This window comes from Pholis gunnellus, assembly GCF_910591455.1.
Source record: "Pholis gunnellus genome assembly, chromosome: 24".
NCBI classification, from domain to species: domain Eukaryota; kingdom Metazoa; phylum Chordata; class Actinopteri; order Perciformes; family Pholidae; genus Pholis; species Pholis gunnellus.
In genome coordinates, this window is record NC_136551.1 from 2,111,307 (window position 1) to 2,139,294 (window position 27,988).

General features: G+C 44.4%; 1 protein-coding gene across 1 annotated transcript; it reads left to right on the forward strand.

Moving 5' to 3' along the window:
* Positions 1–500: 500 nt before the first annotated feature.
* On the forward strand, positions 501–26,573 carry LOC306715636 (plakophilin-4-like; the record flags this gene model as incomplete). The annotated part of the gene is given in 22 exon segments (XM_079186072.1): positions 501–518; positions 522–559; positions 1,299–1,446; positions 8,969–9,081; positions 9,858–9,892; positions 10,397–10,504; positions 11,608–11,762; positions 13,182–13,635; positions 18,469–18,639; positions 19,261–19,462; positions 19,710–19,842; positions 20,553–20,766; positions 22,018–22,198; positions 23,635–23,752; positions 24,078–24,272; positions 24,385–24,564; positions 24,647–24,797; positions 25,220–25,412; positions 25,609–25,811; positions 25,894–26,025; positions 26,122–26,195; positions 26,316–26,573. Coding segments are annotated over 22 exon segments (3,474 nt in total).
* Between the last annotated feature and the right edge of the window lie 1,415 nt (positions 26,574–27,988).

The following is a 27,988-nucleotide window of genomic DNA, read 5'->3' on the forward strand; positions in this document are numbered from 1 at the left end:
CAGCACTTGCGTAAAGGAGAGAACACACGCGCACATGCATGCACGCACATGCACGCACGGTGTCCGCTGCAGGCTGCATCCCTCCGCTCTCCAGCAGCGCTGTTTGCACAAAGCTGCCGCGCTGCATAGCTCACTTTTTGCAACACGGGGCTTTCTGCAGCCGCAAACAGCAGCAGCCACGCGTGGAACGGCGCATCGGCTCCCGGATCGATTCCCGTATCGGAAACCGATCCACAGCCGCATGGTGACGTCACGCCGCTGATCGGTAATAGTTGCTGGGCGGGTTGGTGGGCGGGTGACTGGGTGCCGCGCGGACGTCAGGGGCAGACGGGTGCATTGGAACCTCACACCGGATAAAAGGAAAGAAGAAGAAAAACAATACACTATATTGCACGAGGAGTGTGTGGACGCGCACGGGACTGTTTTGTTTTTGTTTATTTTGTCGTGACGGCGCGTGGGAAATGTAGTAGCTGTCACGGCCGCCTGCAGGAGGAGGATGGATGCGTAACAGGACGGATTGAGCCAGCTGTGGCCTGCTTCTAACAGCAACATCTGGCCGGTGAGTCGCACTGACAGCCGCAGCCGCTTGCCAGGCGGGCGGGCAGCTCTGCTTGTGTGAAGCCAGGCACGGAGAGGGAGCCTCGGCTTCAGTGCAGGCGCGTTCCCCGCTCTCCGGTCCGGTGAGTCGGTGTGACCTCGTCCTTGGCCCACCGGATGGCGGTTGAGTGATTGATGTGCACGTTTGACAGAGAGGCTGCGTGTAGCATGTGATTAAAAAAAGGCTCATCGAGGATCGCTCTCATGGAGGAGCAAAAAAATATCATGAACGTGACATGCTGTTAAATGCCTTCTGTGCAGCTTGCATGCTCACCTGCACATGCAATGCATAACCTTTTAAGGTGACACTGCTTTGAGGGGAAATATACAATAACATGCGTCAGTGAGGGTTAAATCCCCACTGGAGATTAGAATAAGGGAAAGCATTATGATATTATTATGATGAATCCCGACAGGAATTGATACTATCGCTGCATAAAAAGCAACCACACTGTTAGTTCCCATTGGTGTGTTGTAGGGAATATTATGGTTATACCATGAGGTCACCATAAATTCACTGTGAGTCCCTGCAGGATTATTATAGCAGGTGAAACACAATGATCCCTGTAAACCTGCATGTTGACCCGCTCAGTGGCCCCCGGGGTTCATGACAGGGATTTTCTGTTGACTGTGTATCCTCCTTGTCCACATCCTAACCGGCTTGTAGTCCTTCTGCAGGGTCAGAGAGGGCGCCTCAGCAGCCAGCCGGCTCTGGACTATCGCGGGGAGGTGGAGGAGATGGAGGAGGGGGAAGGGCCCATGGCGGTCAGAGAGGGGCCGAGCGGTCACGGCCTCCCGCTGAATGCCAGCAGCACCACCACCAACCTCCTGGCTTCTGTCAAAGAGCAGGTAGGAGGCAGAAGATGCTGCAGTCACACCCTTGTTGTGTGTGCTTTATTCTCTCACCTCTACTAACAAATTCATTCACTTGTGATTTAGTTTTGTGGCTGATAGCCCTCCTTCTTTTTGTCTGGAGCTCATATCTGGACTCATGATCTTATCTACTCCAGCATGTAACCCATGTGCCCTGTTTTTGTTGGACTAATTGTCCGGAGACCTCACTGCACACACATACTTGTTTGATTTAAGGAACATGTGTTAAATAACTGCACATAATTAATAGTTACAGTATTTAAAATAGTATTAAAAAATAGCTGCTGTTTGTATCTCCAAATAGTCTACAGTCATGGACAGATTATAAGACAACGGGACCCTGAATACAGCCATGTAAAAGGCCCCCAACCCACCTATGTAACAGCAGGACACATGATGAAAGAGACACAAAACGCGGCCACGTTGATTGTGGTCATTTTATGTCTCTTTGCAGTTGCGTTTGCAGTCACTTGCGTCTCTTTTGCCTCTTTGTGGTCATTTTGCATCTCACTATGGTTGCTCTGCTTCTCCTTTCGGGCCGTTTTGTATATCTTTGTGGTCATTTAGCATCTATTTATAGTCACTTCATGCAGAGGCTCTGGTGCATGGACCCTTGGCCTGGACCCAGTAGGCCTGTGTCTAGTGATCCATCCATGATACTGTCACCTTGTTCTGATTCTAGTAGGGGGGAGCACCACCCGTCTGGCCCCGCCCCTGCTCACGGGATAAATGAAGTCTGTGATTCACTCGAATTTACTGAGCAAATCCTGAGGATTATCTCCAGATGAGACTACATTATAATAGGTCTCCATGCTATGCTGAGCCTCCCGAATTTGCACCCCAAATTCTATTAAAACTCTCAATAATAATTTCCCAGGACTCCCATAATTCGGCACCCCAAAAAGAATGAAAGAAGTGTGAGGAAATACAAAACAATATAATAACATTCAATGTTAATATTCATCCTGTGAGAGTGTGTTTTGTACCCGTTCCCTTTCACACATTTCAGTTACAGTTTTGTCTGCTGCTTCTCCAGCATTTCAACTTGTCGTTCGTCGCTATCGCTGCTCGGGCAACGTGCGAGTTTCACCAGTAGTCTCTGGTGAAATGATGTGAAATGTAATTAATGTCTCACTGACATATTTTCAGGGCTGAATGTTGATACGAAGTGACAGTCAGTTCTGTTTCTCCTGCCATTAACTTTTTGACGCCCTTTGAAAAACATCAGAAGCGTGTTACATGTACAGAGACATGCTGCAGCTGCAGTGTGAGCACAGCCGCCGTCTCTCTCCGTCTCCTTTCCCCGCTGTTATTTTTATGCTGCTTCTGTTCCGTCAACATGGGAGCATGTCTGTTCTCCTGCTCTTAATTATGTCTGGACGGTGGCCATGTTGACTCTGAATCAGACTCGCTGCTATTTAAAGGCTGATGATGTCCAAGAAAAGAGAATCTGCTCTTACTTTTAATCTGCAATCTCTTCGGAGCTATCAGGGAAAAAAACGCCATCCTCAGATTGCTCTAAGTCTCAACTGATGTGGAGTTAAGGCTGTTTGGCTTCCTTCATGTTGCTTTGGTTTTCCTTGAGCACAGCAGGAGCTGCTTCGTCACCCCTTGATCATACTTAATGCCTCAAAAGCTCTGCCTGCTGCTGGAAACTCACTCATTTCACACATGAGGATCACTTCCCTGCACATGCATTGCCTTGCAGTGATGGAGATGCATGTGTTGCTCTCTCTGATGCCTTAATGATGAGAACATTCTTTCATTGGTAGTATTCATAGAGAAGCTTAATTCATCACCAGATACAAGCGCTGATTTCTCTAATCAGACGGTGCATGTTGATAACAGGACGGCGAGAAATGGATGAACAGCTGACAACGTACGGCATGATTGCAATTCTTTGCTTCCAAGCTGCGAACAGAAAATATAATCAAGCAGCTTTACCTTTCCTCTGTGCTGCTCAAGCGTCGAATCTTCCGCCTGCAGTTCCGCCACAGAAATGTCAAATTAGACATGCTAAATGGAGCACATCACTTTTGGCCTGCCATTGTGCTCGGGCCCTGACGCTTTGCCGCTTTGCTCTCATTCAGCCCATTAAAAGTGGGAGAGTGATAGACGCGAGCAGGGAAATACCAGAGCCGGAGATATGTGGCGACTTGGAAACCTAAAACCTACGCAGTGACAGTGTTCAGTTTAATTGTGTCACGTCTTGAGGAAACACTGTGAGATTGATTAGATGTAGAAGCAACAGCTCGCAGCAAAGACGCTCCAAAATTAAAGATGAGACGTCTGTCGCTGCTATTTGCTTCGTTCTGTGAAATCAAGAGGGAAACATGTCTCTGATTTCACAATATGGTGTTCTACCATGCCAAAGTACTGTGATAACAGTTTGGGCTTGTTTGGGTTGACATTGAAATCAACCTCTAACTGCATATCAGCATACTTGCTGGGTAGCTTTGTACATTTGTTTTTTGTACGGATTAAATAAACGACATATAACGTGTTAGTTAGTGAGCTTTAGAGGAGGCAGATTTAGTCATCGTTGTGCTAAGCTAACCAGCTGCTGGATGTAGCTTCATATTTAACTGAAAGACATTCAACTTCATATTCCACGCCAACCGCCTGACAGCGGAAAACCCTTTTTTCAATATTTCTTTAAGCAAATTAACAAATATTACAACTGTAAATATTCTAGATGTCTTGTTCCTAGTTTTATACATTTTTCTCTGTAATTCAGTTTAGATATATTTAATAACATTGGAAGTTTTGGTTACTTGACTACAATTCTAAATAAAGCTCAATGCTTGGCTGCACAGCGTGAACTTGCACCGAGGGCCCAAACTCTGGGTGGTCAATGAACAACAATAACATCACTTAAAGAAAAACCAAAGCGAGTTAATCTTTCATTATTTCTAAAGTATATCGAACGTGTCTGCTAAGATGGTATCAGATAATTATCCTCGGACTTGTTTGTCTCCCGTGGCCGACAGCAGCAGACTGGTGTGAGAGCAGGGTCCCTCTAGATGTGACGCATGGTGCTGCTGAAAAAGAATATGCATGCTCAGCAAAACCCCTCCCAGGATGGAGGGAGGGGGAGCTCAATAAAACAACAACAACTGGGCCAAGTCAGCGCTCTCCACACTTGGATTGATTTCGGCTATTAGGGCCAGAAACACCACATGCGTCGGACTAGTAAATCTACCGAATGTCGATGCGGATGATTGATGGAGCTGTGTGGTCGCATGTCCTGTCAGAGGTTCGCCTCTGCAGGGTCACAGTCTGAATCGGAGGGTTAAACCCACTCTGTCAATCCAGTTATGTCACCGCTGCCCGTCCCCGACGATATCTGAGGCACAAAACTGTTGCTGTTTGACATCTGTCCGGATTTGAATGCATGCTCGGAAAAGAGAGAGAGAGAGAGCTCATGATGGTCTGTTGTTGCAGCCTGCCTTGTTGACTCAAGATCACGGACGCTCAAGGTTGCGTGTCATGTTAGCAGCGAAGTCACCGTGGTGGAACAGCACGCTGATTTCTCTTGTGGAAATCAAAGAGGAAAATCCACCCTCTGATAGTTTCAGATCGCATTAACAGAGTTATTTACTCTCTTAGTGAACCAAGTTTGCCTCCACCTGCCTCATCTATTTAGTGACTTCCACCGGCTCCCAGAATGCCTTTTGACAGCCCTCAGAGAACGAGCACTACTTGTTGCTTTCCATTAAAAGTGGGCGTTTAGGGCGCGTAAAGAGACATAGAGTGTTTTAATCCATCTATAGGTTACATGAGCAGGAGAAGAGAGCAAGAGAGATGGCAAAACCAAAGCAGGAAGCATGCTAATCAGGTCTATTGTGGGAGTAGTACTGTAACTGGTATCTCTGCTTTTCCTCTGATGCTTTCTCTCTGTATGATTGTTGAGTGCCTCTGGAAAGAACTAGTAAACCTACGTAATTAATGTTGTGGCTGCAAAGTATTTCTGCTTTGTCAGACGTGTCTCATTGACAGATATTCGGAAACTCCTTGCAGCGTTATCGACCTTGAAAATGTTAAGCTGCCTTTTTTAACAAAGTCTTAAAGTGGGAGTTCACGCTATAAGATGGCGATTTAAAGAGCAGAAATATGTCGCAGCGGCTGAACTAGGCCGAACATTTCACGGATATCACAGATGCAGCCTGGATAAACCAAACTGCCGGCTATGATTAGACACGGCAGGAAGAAATGAGACGCAGAGGTCTGTGGTTGGTGTCGCTTGATAAGAGAGAAACAGTTGGTGACGGCGCACATAAGCCGTGGCGAATCGTCCGGTAGCCCCCCAGCTGGTACCGAGACACGCGTGGCTTTGCATCGACCTGGCAGGGCTGGGCGTGTTTCCAGACATCACGAGGTGACGGGCGCGGGGCCCCCGATGTGGCTCCGCTTGTCCCCCGAGGCGTGCCGTGAACGTGGCGAGGCTGAAACAAGGAGGGCTGTGTGTTCCCGTCCCGTCTCCGGGCTGCTCTGAAGAGATGTGAGGAGATGTCCAGGCGGAGTGAGGCAGAGTCAGCAGTGATGCTGTGACAGCATGCAGCCCCGTGTTGTGTAAAGGGCTCACTGTTGTGTCCTTTAAAGTACTGAATGTGTCAAACTGCATCCAATCAACAGGCGACCTCTTCCTTTTCCCACGTGAAATGCATCCCCAACTTCTCCTTTTTTTATTTAATGCAAGTTAAAGGTATAACATCTATCACACTGAACAATGAAAACATGATTTTGTTTTGTTCTGCATGATCTCAATGGCTTTCTTGTTTCAATACTTTTTATGTATGACTCACCTTAATGCATCATGAAACCAGTAAACCCTGAGAAATGTATTTATTTTAACTACTACTTAGAAATGTATTGGGGGAAATCCTTTACATGGCTTGTAAAATAATTAAATCAGCATTTTGCAATATTTTGGAGCAGTCGCCTCTGAGCTGTGTCAGCCCTGAAAGCGGACAAACACTTCTCCAATTAACTTGGAATAATCGCTGCAGATAAATCAACACTCATTAACACTGCAAAACTAGCTGCGTGTAGCCAATTTCCTGCACGGGGATCATTAAAGTTTCATGCAGTCTGAGCTAAAGTAGTAACGTACGGACGGCCCTCTGTCTGTATATGTGCGGTACACGTGTTTTCAGTGTCAGGTTATGTCTGAAAAAATGAGCTCATGTGAGTACATTCTGATTCCAGACTCTAAAATCAGGCCAGCTTACTTTGTTTTTGCCGTCAGCTTTGTTCGCATGCCAACATTCTATAGTGGCTGAGACGCGAGCAAATAACCCAACATGATGGAACCATTAACTAAATCACTGCACAGCGTCTGACTAAAGAGGCTGCCTGGGCTCTGCGCATCACATGGCCAGAGCTTGACCCAAATACAAAAGAGCTTTTATCAAGAGACCCCGACAGATAAAAAGCTGCACGTCTTTTGTACTTTTTAAAGGATTATCAATTGAAGGGCTTTTCGCCCTACTGTACTAGCACAAAATGAGGGATAGATTGTAACATTGAAACACTGCAACACATTTATTTAGTCAGAGATGACACATAGATAAACAAGCATTCACATCATATATTCCACGGAACTCTCAGCAGAACCCTCAGAATGGAACTGTGATGAAGCTGATACGCTCTTCTGGTACAGTGCTGGTGCTCTGAAGTATTTACCTTCACCTAAACAGTAAAGAAAACATTCATGGACACAAACCCTTTCTCTACAGTTAATGAATGTGCTCGCACCAAAGGCCAATAAAAGTCTACCCTCTAGTGTCTACAGCTATTTTTGCCACCTTACCTTTATTTAACATATATAGTTCCTCAGTGCTTCTGAGATCAAACATAAAATAACACTTCACTACTTAACTGTATATAAAGTAGTTAAAACTAGCTCCACCTGTAAAATGGTGATCTGACATTGATGCATCAGCAATAAAATGTAATAATGTTAAATATAATGACATTGCATAATTTACTTTTGATGCTAATACAACAAACGGATGTCACTAATGTACTTTTACTTACGTAGGACTGTGATTTGAGGACTTTTACTTGTAATGGAGTATTTCTACATTGTGGTGTTGGTACTTTTACTTAAGTAAAGGATCTGAATACTTGTCTCCACCTCTGCTAAAATGCAATGGCCTTTGGTCCAAACTATCCAAACTACAGGTGTGAATGTGACCTTTAAAACTAAAATCTATAGACAAACTGTGTCACAGTAAACACATCGACCTCATCGGACCTTTCACATTGACTGAGTACATTCCCTTTATTACTACACAGCAAGGTTTCCTGGGTAGCAGTGTGTTTTCCAGCCGGGTGGTTTTATATTTAGACGTTATTTGCAGACAGCTAATTCTCCAGCGGACCTCCATGATGACACCAGCTGTGGTTCCTAGAAGATTTATGAAGCAGCTGGGAAGGCTGCGTGTTATGTAACAGAATACAAATGAGGCAGTGCCGAAACTACCGGATACCAGACCACAGTCGGCAAACATCTGCTCTACTTGTATTACCCTTGAGCAAGGCATTGGATCCCTCCCAGCTCGTGGGACTTTTTTATAAGTAGGACATGTTAGTGTTGTGGTGTTTGGGTTGTCAAAATTGCCCAAAAGTGAATTCTAATGGCCACATTTCATGCATATTTTGAGATGTATATTACATTGTTTCTGTGCCTAATCACATTTTGGAAATAAACAAAACACAAATACCGGTTAAAATTATATTCTTAATGCTTTGGGTTTTTGGGAGAAAACGAGAAGACGTTTGGCCCATGTGTCAGTGATTCACTTAAATCACGACGCATTTGATTCACATTAGCATTCAGTACACACACACACACACACACACACTCATCCATCACTTGTTTAGAAGGTGGCACAGCCTGAAGAGTGAGATCAGAAACAGAGAAACAAGCAGGAACAAGAGTCGAGAGTTTAAAATCAAATTATCTTCAAAAATCAGGTGAATCATGGAGGACGGAAGGAAAAATGTGTCTTTGATTTGAACTGCCATCAAAAGTTGGAAAACTTTCAATATGTAATGGCAGAGAGCATTTCTTTATGTTTATTGGTTTGTTTCCCCTCAGTCTTCCTCTAAAAATACAGAACTGACACAATAATAGATGTAAGCTAAGAGTTGTCTTCCTGGAGGATCACAACGAGTAAAACTTCTGTTTCTTCCCTCTGCCGTAAATTGTGGCCTTAAAATCTACATTCCATCATTCTCTGCTCGATGCTCTGTGCTTTGTGCTCAAATTCTGAAATGCATGTTATTAAATTACCTGAACTGAAGGCCATTAAAAAGGTCCTGGACATCGTTTTAGTGTTTCTCTCAGCGAGCTCACAGTCAGTGAGAAGTACAGAATAGGTTTTACGTGTAATTCTAACTGGCTTCAAATAGTTGTTAAAAAGGAGGCTTCAATTTCTGCCTCGGTGGACGTCGAGTTATAATAATCACCGCCGTAAACGTCTTCCCGCAGGAGCTTCAGTTTGAGCGGCTGACTCGGGAGCTGGAGGAGGAGCGGCAGATCGTCGCGAGCCAGCTGGAGAGGTGCATGCTGGGAGCCGAGTCGCCAGCGGGAGACAGTAGCAGGTAAGCATGACGCGTGCATATGCCCTGCAACAACACATGAACAAATGATAGCAAAAAATAAAAAGATTTCTTTGTCATCTTATTTATTTTAAGTGTTTTGCACCAAGTTGCTGCAATAAAAACCTCATCTCAGTTCATAGAAATCAGATCTCAGACTGAAATCGATCCCTTTTGTCCTTTGAGCACTTATTCACAATGTAATCTTCTGACTTAGTCCCACTGGCCCTTCTCTGTGAAACTAAACTGCACTTAAGATGCAGTTAACTTTCTCAACGTCGTCTCAAAATACATCAGAATCATTCGTTTCTGTTTTATGGATTACAGTTGGCTGTAAATCATGCATGATGTTCAGATAGTCCACAGTCACATTGTGTTCTCACAACTTGCATACATCAACCTTCTGATGCACAAAACACTGTATGCATGAAGAAGGACTTCAGTTTTGACCCTCTGTTTGTTTAAGACATGTTTAATAACCAATATCACAATAACCTTTGATTGTGGTCATCATTTTAACAGATAACAGTATTCTTCTGCTGAGGTAAAACTGGTATCTTGCTCCTGTTATCAGCAGAAATGACATTCTTCCACCTGCAGGTGTATTCTCAGCCCAGATAACAGTGCATACTGTGCACTGTGAATATATATATATATATATCTTTCTTCTTCTTCCTGGACTGATTGAATGTAAAGTGTTCGGCCATGATTCTGATTTGATTTTGGTCTCTCTGTGCTTTCTCCTCTCCTCTATTTCCTCCACTTCTCTTCTGCTGAAGCTCATCTGAGAAGTCATTTGCATGGAGGTCTGCAGGTACACATTCCTCCCTTTTAACCTTTAAGGTTTTTTATTTTTTTGAAAGCTACTTTGAAGAAGATAAGGTTACAGAAAGATGACAGCTTCCGAGTTACAAACCACAAGGGATAATTTAAAGTGTTACTATCTTATACTGCAAGCAAAAGCTCCCTAGAGCTTAAAATCAGATCAAATCTAATCATTTAGGCTCTAAAGAAAGCACTTTTCCAGGTTTAGGAAGACAATGCAGCCTCCAAAGGGCTGGAAATTGCCAGAGTGCAGCGCCGGCCGGTGAAGCAAAACAAAACAATGTTTCCGCCAGAATATATGGGCTTTGAAATGGACCCATTTACTATTCTGTCACCGATCCCTCCACTCAGTTTCCTGGGTCATTCTTCACTGTCGGCTTTCCAATAAAACAAAAGCGCTGTTATATAAAATGCTGTGTTTTTGTGGCAAAGAATCGATTCATTTAATTTAAAGTTCTGTACGCTTTTAACTCGACGGTTGATGCCCCTGCAGGTGGAGAGTCGCAGGGCGGAGCCTTGGAGGCGTCTGGACGTCACCTGGAGGCGGAGGAGGGACTCTTCATGCCCGAACCGGACCGAGCATCCCTGCATGACAGTGAGGGTCTGTTACATGTACAAACCACATGGTCTGAACAAAAACCTGAAGTTCATGAAAGCACAAGTCTGGTTGCCACCCACTTCAACTTTGTCATTTTATGATGCAAAGTAGGAGAAACCTGTACCTCGGCAACAAATCCCACAGATCCCTCTTGTAATTACCACTCCGGTAGGAGTCTGACGTGCTTGTTTTTCTTGGCAGTTACTCAGATTTAGATACGAATGTAAGTAAAGTTGTGGTGGCGTTTTCAGATAAAAGCGTCGATTCAGATCAGTTTAAATCAGCCGAAACATGGAAGTCTGTCTCCACTCCGCTGTGTGAGTTTTATGCTTTACTTTTAAGAGTCCTGTCAGGAAAGCCTCACATATATTCATACCTGGGAGCTCTGCAGTACAACCACAGCCTGTCGCTGTTGGACATTAGGCATCTTCACTGGAGCGGATGACACCTCGGTCCATCAGGCTTCCTCCGAGCTCGTGTTAAGACAGGGAGGCTCACACAGCTGCAGTCGGTGCAGCTGTGAGTTCTTATGTGTGCCGTTTTATCTGTTTTTTTAAACAGATGACACAAATGGAAGCAACTGACTTTTTTAAATATTACTATCAAAACTTTGCATGCATCCAAAAGAAGCCTGAAGCAAACCCGGAGAGATCTTTACAAAAGATTGTTCAACTTCTTCTTACAATAGATTACAACATCACCAGCAAACGCTTGGCTTCTGAGTAGCTGTTGTAAATGTTAAAAACACATTTGCCTTTTGGTCTTTTTTTATCTTCCATGCCGTTGGAGTGGTCTGATGAAAATATCCCTCGCATGCTTCCTCTTCCTCTTCCTCATCCTACAGGAGAAAGTAGGCCAGCGTTATTGGAGCTATACGCAGATTGTTCCGGGAGCAGCATAAAGGCTTAATGCGGATCTCCATGTGCATATGTATTCATATGCATAATGCCTTTTAACAAGTTAATATGCAAATCTTTAAGCCAACAACGCCGACTGCTTTACCATTTCACAAGAAGCACCGACTGGTAATAATGAAGACGCAGCGTTTCCTCCTCGCCCTCCCGTCTTCGGTGTTTCCTCACCTTCTCTTCCCTCGTTCCTCTCAGGCTCAGGAGGCCACTCGGCCCACATGACCTCGTATTCAGACAGCGGCTACCAGGACAGCAGCGTTAGTTATTACAGCAACCAGAACGTGGTGCGTTCGGAGCCCCGAGCCTCGATATCGAGAAGCCCGAGAGCTGAGGGTCAAGCCTCCGGACAGGTAGGAGCTCATCTTTTTTTTTTCCGGCTTAAGAGTTGAATTTAAAAGATTATTCTTGACCTTCGACAGCACTTGAGCAAAAGCTTTAATCACAAAGTTGATTTAGTAGCTTTCAACTGAATAAATGAATGAATTCACTTCTGACTTTTGAGCTAACGTGGATGAGAAATCCTTTGACATGAAGCTCCGGCACAGCCGCTTAATTGAACCTTCTCACATGTTTCAGACTGGTGTCACCTGAGATATTTGGTTGTTTTTCTGCTGTGAATAATACTCTTCATCCCCAGAGTAATGGCAGCTGGTAGGGGCTCAATAATCACTGTCATGACTGATGAAGAGCTTCAGCTAAACCCTTCAAATCAACTCAAACTATACCTTCAAATAGTCTCCAACAGAATCATACTATCCTTTCATTGTGGCTGATAATGATATGCTATTTGCATGCCAGCATGAAGCAGGAATGACAGATAATAGTGAGGTGGTTTGAATTTTCTCCTGATTTATTCCAAACCCAGCAGCCTCTCTGGATGGGCTTACATGTCTCGGCTCTTAATTTTCCTCCGAGGCGCTGGAGGCTGATGGATTAAGGCGACACAGATCGGCATCCAGTTGGCTGAGTCTGTAATTGAGCGACATTTTACATTTGGTAATAAGGAGGAGAAAAAAGTAAATATTTGCCAACATAAATATGAAAAATTCGATCAAATCTTCCCTTAAACGTAATGTATTTAAGCTCAGCCTTCACACTAATGAATTCATTCACATTCACTTACTTAGACAAATGAAAAAGATGTAAAGCACCAAGTGTCACATTACCGGTAACTGACAAGTACATTGACAGTGCTGTGTGCACAGTCCAATTTTTCAGAAAACCGAAACGTTGAAGTGATTTATTGTCAACATTAATTGTTGACATTTTTGTTTTTTGGGGCCTGGAGAGAAGAAGGCCAAGAATCAAGTCAATCTTAATTAGAAATGAGTAAAATGTCATTAAATGTCATTTGATAATGAAGTTGGAGGGTTGTTCTGTAACTCCTCTGGTAAAACTTTGCAAGAGTGCTGCACACTACCACAAAACATCAATATGCAGGATGCAAAAAGCAGCTCTTTATATCTTTTCTGGTACAAAATAAGTACAAGAACTCCTAAAAAGCACTTTTTATCAATGAAATTTTTCTTATTTTTCTCGATGATTCTATATGCTATAGTAAATAATACCTCTTAGATTCCTTTTAACATTGATTTTCTATTATGTGTACTGCACAGTCATAACAGCAGGCCTCAAAGCATTTCACCTGACATTAAATGCACTTATGTATAATTTAATGGTATTTACTCAAAGATAATGACCTTAAATAAACAGATGCTTCCTTCTCACACAGTATAGTTTGTATAATTTGTCTCCCATCTTCCTCTCAGGTGTCGGGCAGGGTGTTGCGGAGGATGGCCTCCCTCCCCTCCAGGAGCCAGTCTCCCGGCGGTGGCACCGTCGGCACCGTCTCGCCCTCCCGGATCTCCCTGCGAACATCCCAGGGCAGCACCTACGATTCCCCCATCCTGTCGGAGCCCAAACCTCTAGCCGCCGTGTTCCCCGGCACCTCCATGCCGCCCTCCTGCCCTTCGCCAAACTCCCCGACTGCCGGCACACAGGGTGGCCTGGTGCTCGGAGGAGGGCTTGGCGGGCGTCTGGGCTCCACCCTGTCTCTGGTGGAGGGGAGGTGTTTGACGGGGTCACCGCTGCGTTCGGGCATGACGGCGGTGCCGCAGCACTACGGCTCCACGCTGCCCAGGCAGAGCCAGCCGCTGGCCTACGGCGCGGATCCATACGGGCTGTACCAGAGGAGCGCACTGCCCCGACCCGACAGCCTCATAGGTCAGTCCGACATCCACGTGCTCTCACATTATCTACGACTAGTGACCCGACACATTGAACATCTCACGACCACACAGATGCGTCCTGTGACCCGCTGAAGGGGTGCCGACCCTCAGGTTGGGAATCGCTGCAGTTTGTAACAAAAAGCTTATATTAGATTTATTTCAAGAGCGCAAATTCTGCTTTTCCAAAGCTCATTTAATACTGCAATAATTCATGATTAGGTTATGATAAAACCCAAGAAGAAATCTTTTTAAAGCCGGAAATCATGAAGCCTTTTTTATTTCAGTTCGGTTATTGTTCCTTGCAGCAAGTCGTTAAATTCAATGACATGATAAAACATTAGAATATATGTGCATTAATATCTACATTCAAAGCTCCGGGATCTTTACATCCTTTGTCCTAGACAGTGAATGACTAATGAATGCGTGTCTAGTGAGAGGTGCAGTCCTTCTTACTGGCCTCTCTTCAGCGCTCCATCTTCTATATCAGTGCAGTTAGAGAGGTCACTCTGAGCTCCGGAGGGGTCGGTTAAACCCAGCCAGGTTGTAATCTGGGCCGGAAAATCTCCCAAAATCAGATTTACTGCAGAGCTTCGCCGCTGCAGTCGAAGACGGTTTGAATGTGTGTTTTTCAGCAAACCGTCCTCTTGTAAATAAAAGCCACGCTCCACGGCCTCAACACCATTCCTCCTGTTTATTTAATAACCTTTCCTTTGTCCAGGGAAAGTTGACTGAGCAGCGCTGATTTAATATTGTAGCACACAAAACTTGCTATGCAGAGTTCCCTGTATCTCTGTGAAGCAGTGAGAATCATTAAATAAAGCTGCTTGTCGAACAAAATAACTTCCAGGCGAACTGCAAGCTCGGCAGAGGATTTTATCTCTAACCAGGCTTAGGAAGCTCATTTCATGCAGTTTTTAGTCAAATCATCTTTCAGCACTGGCAGATAACGCTGCTGTGTTTGAGAACATTTCATTTGATGCATGAAAAATAAGGAATGTAATCTTTAAAGGGGAGGAGGATTTCCCTTTTACCAGGTAGATGCTCTGAACTACTCTCGTTGGGTGATTGATGTGCTGCAGTCTGAAGGGAAACGAGACAAAGATCACAATGCAGAGGAAAACATCTGTATAAATGAGCACAATTCAGTGGATCACAGTGGCTTGTTGTGCAGTGCTTCCTCTCGTCTAGAATTTCTCTCTCATGCACCGTTGAGCAAGTGAAATGTGGGAGAACAAACCGTGTTAGTATCTATTGGTCTTCATATGAAGCAGTCGATGAGGAGGCAGCAGGTCATTGAAGTCCAGTTAGACAATACGAGTTTCCTCTCGAATCATGAACCACTTTACCTCATCTGTAAATGTATATGATCCCAATATTATATATTAATACCTCAAAGTATACAGCAGATATTCATGTGATAGGGCGGTTAATGTTCATGAAAGTCTTGTAATACTTGGACATGTAATATAATATTGTGACTTTCTGATAATTACGCTAAAATACCTCATAATTACAAGACCTTATTACTACAAGAAAAGTCCTCATAATTATGTTAAGACCTCATAATTATGTGAAGACCTCCTAATTACATTTCAACCTTAATTATGAGAAAATAATTCATAATTACAGGAACACATGTTGTAATTATGAGAAAAGAGAATAGGCGTGAATATTTGCTGATTGTTCTGTAGTTTCCGACAGTAAATTAAATTTTTAATATTGTTATTTGTCGCGCTAGCCCTCAGAGAAGCTATTACTTAGGTTAAATACTTTTAGAATAGTGAGTAAAATATTTATTTGAAAACGTCTGTTTGTCAGTCAAGCTTTTGCAGATGTTTCCTGACAAGTCGTGCTGCGTTTTCGTTTTTTTTTTATTTCTTCGGTGTGAGTTATTGGTCAGAATAAACATATGCAGCATGGATCTGAGGCAGAGTCGGGTCCTGATTTACTGCAGCTGTGTGAATCCTGAGACTCCAGGTGAGTTGAGTTCACCTAACGAGCTGCCGGGAGCTCAGCGCTCTCTGCAGCACTTCACCGACACAACTTCTACTTTCATACTCAGCTTCAGCCAATGCAGGTACGGGGAGTTTGCAAGTCTTGTGTTGTTATCGATGAATCTGTCAGTTCATAATTTGATGAATCAATGAATCGTCAGGTAGACCTAAAGATGTTCAACGTAAGGTGAGACGAAACGGAGAAAAGCAGGAAGTGTTTCGCCTTTTTGCTCGATGATAAATGTAGTTGTTGCTGGGTCTAAATAAAAATATATAGAATATGAATTATTAATATATTGATATAAATAATAAACCAGTAACAAAATATCACCGTTACACGCACAACCCATTAGAATAACATTAAACCAAACAAATGGAACAATTAACAGTAACATTCAATTAATAATACTCTGTTTGCACACTGCAAAACAAGTTAAAGATGACTTATTTATCTTTAAATAACCACTTTAGTTCTTTCTTAAGATCTATAAATATGTTTTTTATTGTAATGAAAATAATGTTTGTGACATTTACTCATTATTTAGAGTTGTTTATTCTAACAAAGCAGTGAGAATGCTGAGCTTGCTATGCTTAATGATGTCACAGTATGATGATGATGATGATGATGATGATGATGATGATGATGATGATGATGATGAGGAGCTGATTGACTTTCTCTGATTGGTTAAGGCAGCTGAGCTGAGGAGGGATTATTTCTGTGCTGTTCACTAAGTCTGGTGTTCAGACGTCTGTTTGAGGAGCACATTTCAAACCCAAACTGTAGCTTTGAACCAGATGCATTAAACATTGTAAAAAGACCTTTCTTCTGCGAAATGAGATCAGAAACATAAAAAAAATCCATCGCAGCTCCTCCTCTCTCATTAACTGGCCTTTGAAAACTTTCTCCGCACACTTTGCAGTGTAGCAGTTGGAGGATTTACTGTGTTAAAAGTGCTGCTGATGCTGATGCTGCAACACAGATTTATTCCTCCGTCCTGCCCGCTGTCACTTTCCTAAGCCGCTCCCACTGACCCATATAGGGGTGTTTCTATCACAAAGCCCTCGTGGAGCATCAGCGTGTGATTATCAGCTGACAGCACTGGAAGGCTTTTATTCTGCTGCTGTCGTTCTCACAGGATGCTCGTCCATGTGCGCATCAGCGTGTGCGTGGACGTCGGCATATGCACCTTTTGTGTTGTGCTGTTGTGTTTGTGCATGTGTTGGAAAGGAAATGGATTTATTGTGTGTGGGAGGCCGAGTCAGTGAACTAAATAAAATGCCTCTGATTCTCTAGCTGGGTGATTTTCATCCTGCAGTGCTGCTAAGTGGCCTAATACTTCTCCTAAATCCTTATTCCCAGTTATCCTGCAGATCCAACATAATCCCAGATTACACGAGCGAGATAAGCAATAGATGGATATACGAGATTAGGTTATTACTGATCAGTGGCACTCGTAGCTTCGGTAGTGAAACCTGGTGAGCAGCCAGGCGGAAGCTGCGAGATGATCTTTTTTGTGTGGACTTGGTTAAAAAAATTGCATTACAGTGGAAAGATCGATGTAATAGTGCAATGATATGTGGAGGGGCTGCAGAGTAGCTGATTTGACAAAAATTATGATTTGCTATTTAGTTAAAAGTCGTAATAAATGGTTTAAACGTCTTAATTTTGCAACTCCAAGAATGCAAACTTGACCAAAACAGCCTCAATGCAACTGTAAAGATATCCGCTTTCATACAGTTTATAGTGAAGAACATCCAGTTAAAAATCACTCAAGACTCCTCAAAGCATGAGCGAGCTTTAAGCATCCTCTAACCTGGAGGTCACAGTTTCTGTCGGTGTCCTTCGCTGCTGAAGGGCCCTTTAGAAAAAGAAATAAACTGAGTTCCAGATTCAACAAGGCCGTGTCACAATAAGTGCACCTTTTTTGTGATAGATTTTTGCGATAAAAGACCATCTCATGGAAAGAGCGCTGCAGAAGCAAATAGCTCCTTCATCACCAGCTCCAAGTGCAAATTGTGTGCTTCTTCTTGTTGTACTGATCTACCCCCCCCCCCCTCGTGCCCTAAAGCCTCGTTATAATTGGAGCGCTCTTTGAACTGATCTGCTGTGAGATTGGAGGATGGAGAAACCCTCTGCTGCTTGTTTGACTTGCTGATGTCGACGCCTGCAGCTGACTCTGAGTCTTTATTATGCGTTTTATAAGCACAACAACACTCGGGATGAGTCTGCATTATGAAATCCACTGTTTCGGTACACTTTTGATTTGCGTGGCCTCACCTACAGATGACTAGTGTGAGATGAACATATGAGTTATGTATGAGCAGGACGACAGACGGAGGCTTTATTTGGCTCTGAGATATTACGCAGCTCATTTTGCACACAAACAAACATTTTACAATTCAAATTTCTCTTCTTCTTTTCCTTCTTCTCCTGATTCTCCTTTCTTCTTCTTCACAAAATTCTAAGATATTCTTTGTTGTTTAATTTGACCATATGTGTGTGTTTCTCTCCTGATTAGTTCTGTGTTTGTCCACATGGGACATTTTGTGAATTTTACTGAAGCCACCATTTGGCATTGATGTGTTGATGTTTATCAATGCTGCTTATATGAAATATGTTTACGTTTTCTTCAAGACTTGCTTAGAAAAAGCCTTGTTTTATTTTAATGAACATTATTACTACAATAACCACAAACAATCTACAAACATCTAATTAAGATGTAAGCACCTTCCTCGAAATGTCAGAAAAGCCAGATTGTCATCAATAGTTTCCAAATAATAATAGTTTTTTAAATAAAGTAAACGTGCCCATGTTTTTACTCGTGCACCTGCAGGGCTTCACAGCTCGTACGCCGGTCACTCGGGGCAGATAGACCCGGAGCTGAGGGCAGCGTTGTCTCCGGACTGCCACATGACGCCCGTTTTCGATGAGCGCTCCTTCCACAGCCCGCTGTACCACAGCCCCACCCACGACCCCCAGGGCTCCCTCTACAGGACTACCCCAGGTACTGCAGCAAGTCACTTATAAACTCGATCATTCTGCTTATTAGACTCTTTTTAAACATACGAATGGCTGCTGCAAACTGATAACATTGAAATATTCGTATGTAAACTGTAAAAACAGAATTCATTCCAAATAACTCTCATTAAATTACACATCAGCGTCCCCCTCAGGTGCCCCGGTCCCCGGGTTGAGCAGCCGGACTCGGTTTCACATCTGCTTAGAAGATTATTTCTCTAAAGATCTGTGGAGGAAATCAGGGTTTGCAGGCACAGGAACCGTTGTTGTTATCGCTCCCCGAGGTCAGAACTTAATTAGGCTGAAACCTTTCATGTACTCTGCTGCTTCCTAATTGAAGCCGTTGCAGAATGATTTAAAGCTGAAAGCTCTGCGGAGTTTCATCGTGGAGCATCTAAGGAGCCATTTTAGTTTCGTTTAGATTCAAACAAGTTTGGCCTGTGAGACAGCCTGCTGCTTTAAATGCTTGTTTTAAGCACTTACGTAACACGATAATATTATCTCTTTTCTGTGACCGTGGATGTATTTTTGGCCTTCAATCTTGATAAAAACCAAGCCTTTTGTCCAAACCCTGCTCTGTTTGAGTCGCCTCGTTTCCTTCCCTCAGGTATGGGGACCCTCCCTCGGACCACCAGCCAATGCGGCACGCTGCCGTACCAAAGAAGCAGCTACGGGCTGAGCACCGCAGCCCTGTACGTCGACTCCTACAGGGTCTCCGGCGAGCCCATTTTCTCCCACCGGCACTCTGGACTGGTGGATCGGGTGGTCACGCGCACGCCGTCCATCGAGAGCATCCACAAGGACCCCAGGTGCTCGCACACAAACACGCATTCAGACGTGTGTAAAGATACAGTATGCATGTCGAAATTCTACAAGTTATTTGACAAATTTGCTACTGAAATCTATACAGAGCAACCTTTTGCATGAATGCATTATCATCCTTTACAGTCATGTCTGCAAATATCACAGGAGACCAGGGTTTTTACTTATTCATTGATTAAATATATCCTAAATTAGCTAGCTTGTGAATGAAGCCCGCTCTTTGTTTCCCCTCAGGGAGTTTGCTTGGCGTGACCCAGAGCTGCCGGAGGTCATCCACATGCTGCAGCATCACTTCCCCTCCGTCCAGGCCAACGCCGCCGCCTACCTGCAGCACCTGTGTTACGGAGACAACAGGGTCAAGGTGGAGGTAAGGAGACCGGGATGAAGGGCTTCACTCCCTTCACAATGACCTCAGTGGTTATTTACATTGCCTCAGATATCTCCTATTGTATCCCCGTCTCTTAAGAGTTTATTCTCAGCTTACAGGGTTTGAAATCTGACTTGTTTTTGCTGCCAACCTCTGAGCCAAAGCGCCATCTGCTCCAATGAAACTTTAAGTAACGCTGGTGCCAAATGTGCCGCCGCTCGCTCTTCTCTGTGCTCTGCTTCCCGTGCAATAAATAACTCCGTCACGAAGGCGGAGCTTTCGAAGGAGAGCCACTTTAGTGCCGTTTGGTTTGTTTGGTGATGAGCTTTTAATTAGCCTTTGGAGCGGCCCGGAAACGCGCCTGCTCATTTTTGCCAGAAGCAAATGTTTCCAGTGACGGTTTGAACGCAGAATCAGAGAGAAACGCGGAGCGTCTGCTGCTCTCCTGGGACGGGTTTATTTCGAGATGACACAGGAAAGTTTTGAACATCCCACAATGATGCTTCAGACAAAAATATTTCAGAGAATCAGTGCTGCATGAAATGAGTGCAGCGTTTTTCTTTTAAAAGTTATTTGCATTGATTGAATTCCTTCATTCCTACATCACTGCAGCACGGTGAGAAGATAAACATAAAATCATTTTCTCTTTCTAGTTTGTGTTTTAACTTCATGTTTCTCATCCCTCGCTCTGATTGGTCCCTGGTCTGCAGGTTTGTCACCTGGGAGGGATCCAGCACCTGGTGGACCTGCTGGATCACAAGCTGACGGAGGTTCAGAAGAGCGCCTGTGGGGCCCTGAGGAACCTGGTGTACGGGAAGGCCACCGACAACAACAAGGTGGCGCTGAGGAACTGCGGCGGCGTGCCGGCTCTGCTGCGCCTCCTCAGGAAAACAACCGACAACGAAGTTCGGGAGCTGGTCACTGGTACGACTCGTCAGCTTTAATTAAAGGAACTCTGTGGAGTTCCAAAAGGTGCTGTGTCATAGCACAAACACTTACAAAGGTTTTTTAAATGATTTTGAATTGTTTACATACCTTCTTCTTCACTTCTTTTGTTGATGCATTGCTGCGTTTCTTGATGAAAACCAAATGAGGACTCTCTCTAAAAACTAAAAGATTACACAGTTTAACTAAAATCCTCCATGGAGGCCAGGAAATACCCTTTATTAGGAGATTGTTATAACTTAGATTATAAAATGTTTTTAACAGGCTGCACATCTGAGAAAGCCTGCATCAAAGTATACAGTTCTAGGACAAACCTACAATTGGCCATCAGCAAACCTCCCACCATGGTTTTATTTTAAATCCTAAAATAATAACCCAAAATCCAGCAGGTCAGACACCGAATGGGAGCGTCTATCTGTCGACTGAATTCAGTTGAAAGCAGCATCCACATTGACAAAAACATTCAAATCCCGCTCTGATTGGCGTGGGCGTCCGCCTGCTTGTGAGGGCTGTTGGCTACTCGGCTCGCTGGCTGAGCGTCGGTCTGTGTCGCCGTCTGACTGGCTGGCAGTGTATTAATCTGTGTATCGGCTGTTCTGTGGGAGGTGAGAGCGGCAGCGGCTTAAACACTCAGAGCTCGGTGTTGACAGAACAGATCTCGGCACAGTCCTCGGGACAGATGCTAAGATAATGTGCTTTGGAAACAGGATGCTGCTGACAGTTCGGCGGCCCCCTTTCACACACACATACTGTTTAATACCAGGAGGAGGGAAGCTGTTAGACGCCTCACATTCTAGGGAAAGACACGGAGGAGAGTCTTCACTTTGATATAAAGCTTTGGGAAAGTTTCTATTTTTACAGCTCAGGGCAGGTTTTCGACTATTAAAGCAGTACTTTAGTTTTCCCAAGTCACCTAATGTTAAGAAACATATCTGCAAAACACTTTGTGTTTACCTGAAAAGAACACAAATCATCCCTTGGCCAGTGAACGTTTTTCCCACTTCACTTCAGATGTCCCATACTCACTGCTCCTCTCTTCTACATCAACTCGTTGTGATTTTAAGTCGTGACATTCATGTTTTTTGACATTTTTTGTATCTTGCAGCTTGCAGGGGAGAGCGAGGCTCTCAATATTCACCAGACTACTGTGTGAAATCAACTATTTTTAGACGGCAATATGCCAAAACGGCAAATTCAAAAGAAATCTTTATTGGCACCCTGCACCCACAGGCGTCCTGTGGAACCTCTCCTCGTGTGACGCGGTGAAGATGACCATCATCCGTGACGCCCTGTCCACGCTCACCAACACGGTGGTCATCCCCCACTCGGGCTGGAGCGTCTCCCACCGCGACGAACACAAAGTCAAGTTCCAGTCCTCTCTGCTGCTGCGCAACACCACCGGCTGTCTGAGGTGAGGAACGAATCAAGCGCACCCACTGCTGATTGTGTGTAATAGATTTATTGTTTTGTTTGTTCCTACGATGATAAAATGATCCCCGCTTTGATGATGTGATCATAATCTTTGCTGATGATGTTCATGGATATTCATCACCACCGTGTTTTTACATTTACACACTTCTTCACAGTTAAAACTGCCCTAAAAACCTCACAGAGCCATTCTAATGTCTTAATGACAATAGATTTAACAAAGGCCTCCAAAGCCTTTTGAGTCACCAGGCGTGCCGTTCGCTCATTAAATCGATTCTCGAGGTGAAATGCAAGGATGACTTTTGGATTTATTGGTCGTCTGCACTTCGTTTTAATGATTCTGTAAAACCGCAACACATAATCAGAGTCACATAATGGTCAGTGAGAGCCTCTATAATGCACTCTTTAATGCAGGCGTATAGTTTTAAGTATGCATTCAAACCAACTGGCCTGTGTTATATCTGTGTTTTAAACGTCAAAGTCTAGATAAAGGTTTATGTCAATCAATGGCACACCAATAAATGCAGAAGAATAGTGTAACGTACGACTGACGGGACAAAAGAGGAACTTAAAGTCACTAAGCTTTAGCTCATTCAAAAGAATTTGAAGATTAGAAATAGAAGTTCACTGCAGCTCAAGATAATAATTAAGGTTTTCACGTTTTGCCTTCTGAAGTTGTGGAAACGATTGAGCTACACAACCATGTTGTCAGATAAATGCTCACCTGTTGTAAACACGGTGTGACTCTCTCGGCCCCTCGTGACCTGAAGGCTGCCTCAGTGTGTTTGTGTTGGCAGAAGAGTCTCCACACCTGAAACGGGATTTAATTTTAATGAGCGCACGGAGCAAAAGCCGACCTACGACTGCTGTTTCAAAAGATTACAATGAAGCGTTGAAGTGAAATGAGTTAAACCTGCTGAGCGGGGACTTCCCATGCTGCTAACTGCCTGATTGGACGTGTACCGTCATTCTTTAGTGTCAGGATCCAAGTCCAGGTGTGTTTCCTAACTTGCAAGAAGAACACAATAACTTTAAGCTACTCAAACAAAATGAATTGTACTGGCTTCATGAATCATCTTTGATCGTGAGTGTACACAAACTGGTGATTATTTATTCCCTCTAATATCTTTAAGTGCTGCAGGGAAACTACGTCTCCGTCCACAAGAAGCCTCCAGCATCACTCTGCATTGGGGCTGTAGATTGATGGTATAGAAATGCATTGTGGGAGTTATGTGCTGCTGTGCAGTCTTCTCATGTCAGCTCTCCCGTTAGTGGCAGCTGAAGGTTCCTATTGGAGGATCAGCCCCCTCCTTTACTTGTATCCGGGCAGGATTTGAGCCACCCTGTGGGGGATTCCACACACTGCACTTCATTCTGAATTAATGTGTCGGTGTGTGTGTGTGTGTGTGTGTGTGAGAGGAACCTGAGCTCAGCAGGGGAGGAGGCGAGGAGTCAGCTGCGCTGCTGTGAAGGTCTGGTGGACTCGCTGCTTCACGTCCTCAAAGCCTGCGTCAACACCTCCGACTACGACAGCAAGGTGCTGCAAACACACACACACACACACACACTTTTTTTTCTTTTTGTCACAATTTATTCCTTGGAAACTAAATATAACAAGAATCATACATCATAAGAGGAGACACGACATGTGAATAGGGTAAAAAGAAATGCAACCAATAGATATCATCATGAAACTTCCCCAGTTGATTACTTACATTAAGACAATTATCTTTTGTACAACAAGTTTACTAAAATGTTTTTGATTTTAGAATACATTTAGAGACGGAAATAGACACAGTAGTAAAATATTGGTCTCTTGCATTACATGCTCTGTGAGATATTTAGACTTGTGTGTGTGTCAGATCGTGGAGAACAGCGTCTGCACCCTGAGGAACCTCTCGTACCGGCTGGAGGTGGAGATGCCCTCCTCTCGTCTGCTCGGCAACCAGGAGCTGGACACCCTGCTGGGCTTCTCCTCCCAGGCCAAGGAGCTGGACTACCTCTGCTGGGGCAAGAGGAGGCGTGGCAGGAAGAGGGGCGGCTGGTCCGACGACAAGGTACACGGAGGTGTGGGGGGTTTCCCTCAGAGGTGTGGAGGTCCTGCAAGAATCTGCTCCGTTTGAATTGTTTTTAGTCTGATTGGAAAGTTGATTTGTGTGTTTGGTGCAGTGGGACGGCGTCGGGCCGATCCCAGGTTTCTCCCAGCCTCTGAGGGGGGCGGAGCTGCTGTGGCACCCGATAGTGGTGAAGCCGTACCTCAACCTGCTGGCCGAGAGCTCCAACCCTGCCACGCTTGAGGGCGCCGCCGGCTCGCTGCAAAACCTCTCTGCTGGAAACTGGAAGGTAGAAGTCCTCTTTATGATAGCAACACCGCGATATTTAAAGTTAGCTGATTCAAGCAATAACACTGCGTGTGTGTGTGTGTGTCCAGTTCTCAGCCTACATCCGAGCAGCGGTGCGTAAAGAGAAAGGTCTGCCCATCCTGGTGGAGCTGCTGAGGATGGACAACGACCGGGTCGTCTGCTCCGTCGCCACCGCCCTCCGCAACATGGCGCTGGACAGCCGCAACAAGGAGCTGATAGGTGCAAAAACACAGTTTGATCCCAGAAACATCAAACAGCTTGTTCAAACTAAGTTTCTCCATGTTACAGATAGAAAGACAGAAAGTCTGTTCATTCCAGTCGGACTGATTTAGAAAGTGTGATAACACATCGCCCCCTAATGGAGAACAGATGTGTTTAAGGTGAAACAATCCAACTGCCGACGGCAAACATCTGGAGTTACCCACTTGAAGTGAGAGACGGGGCCTTTAATAAAGAGTCCACACCAGTCAGTGTGGGTTAACTGCCAAAACTTTGCCTTATTAAGAGCATCTTCTAGGAGGAAGAGGAGACTCTCCCTCACTGGGAGCATCCTGCCGGTGTAGAAGATAACACCAATTAAAACAACAGCGTCATAATGTTTCAGTCTAAATGAAGTCCACATTCTGTGTCCCCTCGTTCAGGAAAGTACGCCATGCGGGATCTGGTGAACCGGCTGCCCGGCGGCACTCCTCCGGTGCTGTCGGACGAAACGGTGGCGTCGGTCTGCTGCACGCTGCACGAGGTCACCAGCCGCAACATGGAGAACGCCAAAGCTTTGGCCGACAGCGGAGGCATCGAGAAGCTGGTGGACATCAGTAAAGGACGAGGGAAAGGGTACGAAACAGCAGAGACACTGTCTGCACAATAAACAAACAAATCATTATATTTCCATGCATACCATAACTAAGAACAATAAACAAAAGGCACATACATTATTAATGCATCCGCTTCTGAAAGAAAGCATCATTTGTCATACTGCAGCATACTGCCATCACTATTTTGCGATGTGTGACAGTAACTGATGTTGCAGGTACCAGGTGAAGGTTGTGAAGGCAGCAGCTCAGGTGTTGAACACGCTGTGGCAGTACAGAGAGCTGAGGAACCTCTACAAACAGGACGGCTGGAACTACACTCACTTCGTGACTCCCGTCTCCACTCTGGAGCGAGACCGCTACCTTTCGCAGCCGACGCTGCCCACCAGCCCGCTGCAGATGTCCCCCGTCATCCAATCAGGTGAGCGAGGTCTCAAAGAGATTCCGGGAAAATCCTGGAGGAGTATACATCTAAAAACAAACAACTGTCTTTGTTTCCTCAGGTGGTAGTGCAACATCCTCGCCGGCGATGCTCGGGATAAGAAGACACAGTTCAAACTACCAGAGAGCGCAGTCATCTATGCAACTCGACACGTATTATGGAGACAACAGTTTACACAAACGGCAGTACACAGGTCCGTATAAAACCGTCAAAGCTGCTGCAGACTAACACCACATTGTAACTGCTGCACCTGTGTTTAGGCTCATGCTTTTTGAATTTTTCACTTCAGGGTCTGAGAAGAAAACTCCGTATTTCATTGGGACATATTCTTCCCAGTCGGGAGAGGATTTGAGAAGGTCCCAGGTAATGCGTTTGTAAAATTCAGCCGCACTGCTGCACACTCTGCAGTGTTTTACCTTTTTATTGATGCCGGTGTGACCAGACATTTGGCTCATTATAATGCATCCATCGCTCCTCTCCCAGCACACAGAGCCATTTTACGACGAACCCGACAGGAAGAACTACAACAGCTACAGAATGTACCTGTCGTCCCCACAAGGCTACGGGGAGGAGCAGTACGAGGACGAGCCGGTCCACCTGACCCCGTCCTCCCCCGACGGCTACGCCAGCCAGTCGCTCCAGTTCAAAGCCAACACCAACTACGTGGACTTCTACTCCACCACACGGAGGCCTTCAAACAGGGCGAACAAGTTCACCGGCTCCCCCGACTCCTGGGTGTAAAAACAATGTCGACACCGCGTATGTTGAGCTTCTGTTTCTGTGTGGGTGTGTGTGTGTGTGTGTGTGTGGGGGGGGGTGCACATTGGGTGGGTGCGCTGTGTGGCTGTGTGAGAGCGTGAGGATGCATGTGAATGTGTGCGCTGTGTTGAAACTGTACTGAAGGAGCAGGGCTTGGTTTGTTTTCGTGCAGCTTCTGATCAAGTCTCACCATGTGCACGATAATGCAGATAAATATGAATAAATAAAAATGGTCTGTTTCAGATCACAAAGCCCTGTTATGCATCAAGACACAGTGTGCAACATGGGCATCTCATAGGAGTCCTCTAACTTGTCAAAATGAAGTCCTGGCTTGGCTATTGTTTAATTACATCATGGTGTTGTGTCCCTTTCTTGATTTAATTGCAACTAACTGCAGAATTAGCGTCACCTAACTCCTGATATTCCCTTAACAGTTGAGACTGGAAATACAGATTCATTTGTATTTGTCTTAAAAATTGTCAGTACGACAGTGGTGTCGATCCCTGACCCACATGATCTGAAGGAGAGGGTGGATGATAATAATGATAATAAACTTTAATTATATAGCACCTTTCAAAACAAAGATACAAAAATCTAATTTGGAAGAGTTTAAAGGTTATTCAACATTGAGTAAAGGAGCTACAAATATATAACATAATTGAAATAATAAATATACTAAAAGTGAAATTAATGCATTTGTATGAAATTAAGTTAAAGAAGTAACTTTAAAGTGAAATTTAGCCCACAAACCCTATTACTTAGCATGTAACTGCAGTTTAGCGCTTAGAACACGTTTCTATTCAGATTCTTCACGATAGAAAATAGGAAATCTCCAAACATAAAGATTTATCTGCATTACTGTGGACATGGACTACTTTTCCGCGGGCTTAGTCAAAAGGTGCTCTTTGAGAAAAACCTGGTTCTGACCTTGTTGTTCACAGTGTTTGTGACGGTCAGCTGATTTCATTTTTCTCTACAGTAAAAATGTGCAGTTTGTTTGTTAGCCAGCAACATCCTGAATGTGAGAGAAATAGGAACTTATTGAAGCTGATTGATCCTGTAAAAAAAGAAAAGAAACACCCGGCAGAAATACTATTAATAGGGATAAATAAAAGCAGCACTATTTGAGTTTCCTGCTGCGATAAATAAAGCGGACACGCCAACCAGATCATGCTCTAAAAATACTATATTATTTGACCCTCCAGAGGGTTGTAGAAACTCACCGATGAGCGTCGTCACTATACCTTTAAAGACTCAGAGAACCGGGGTTACATCTGTAACCGCCTGTTGGCCAAAAGTGCAGTAATATCAAGTATGTGAATTATGTGGAGAAAAAAAATCTATTTGTACAGATGCAATGGTTTAACCGTCCTGTTACATTGTTGTATTCAATATGT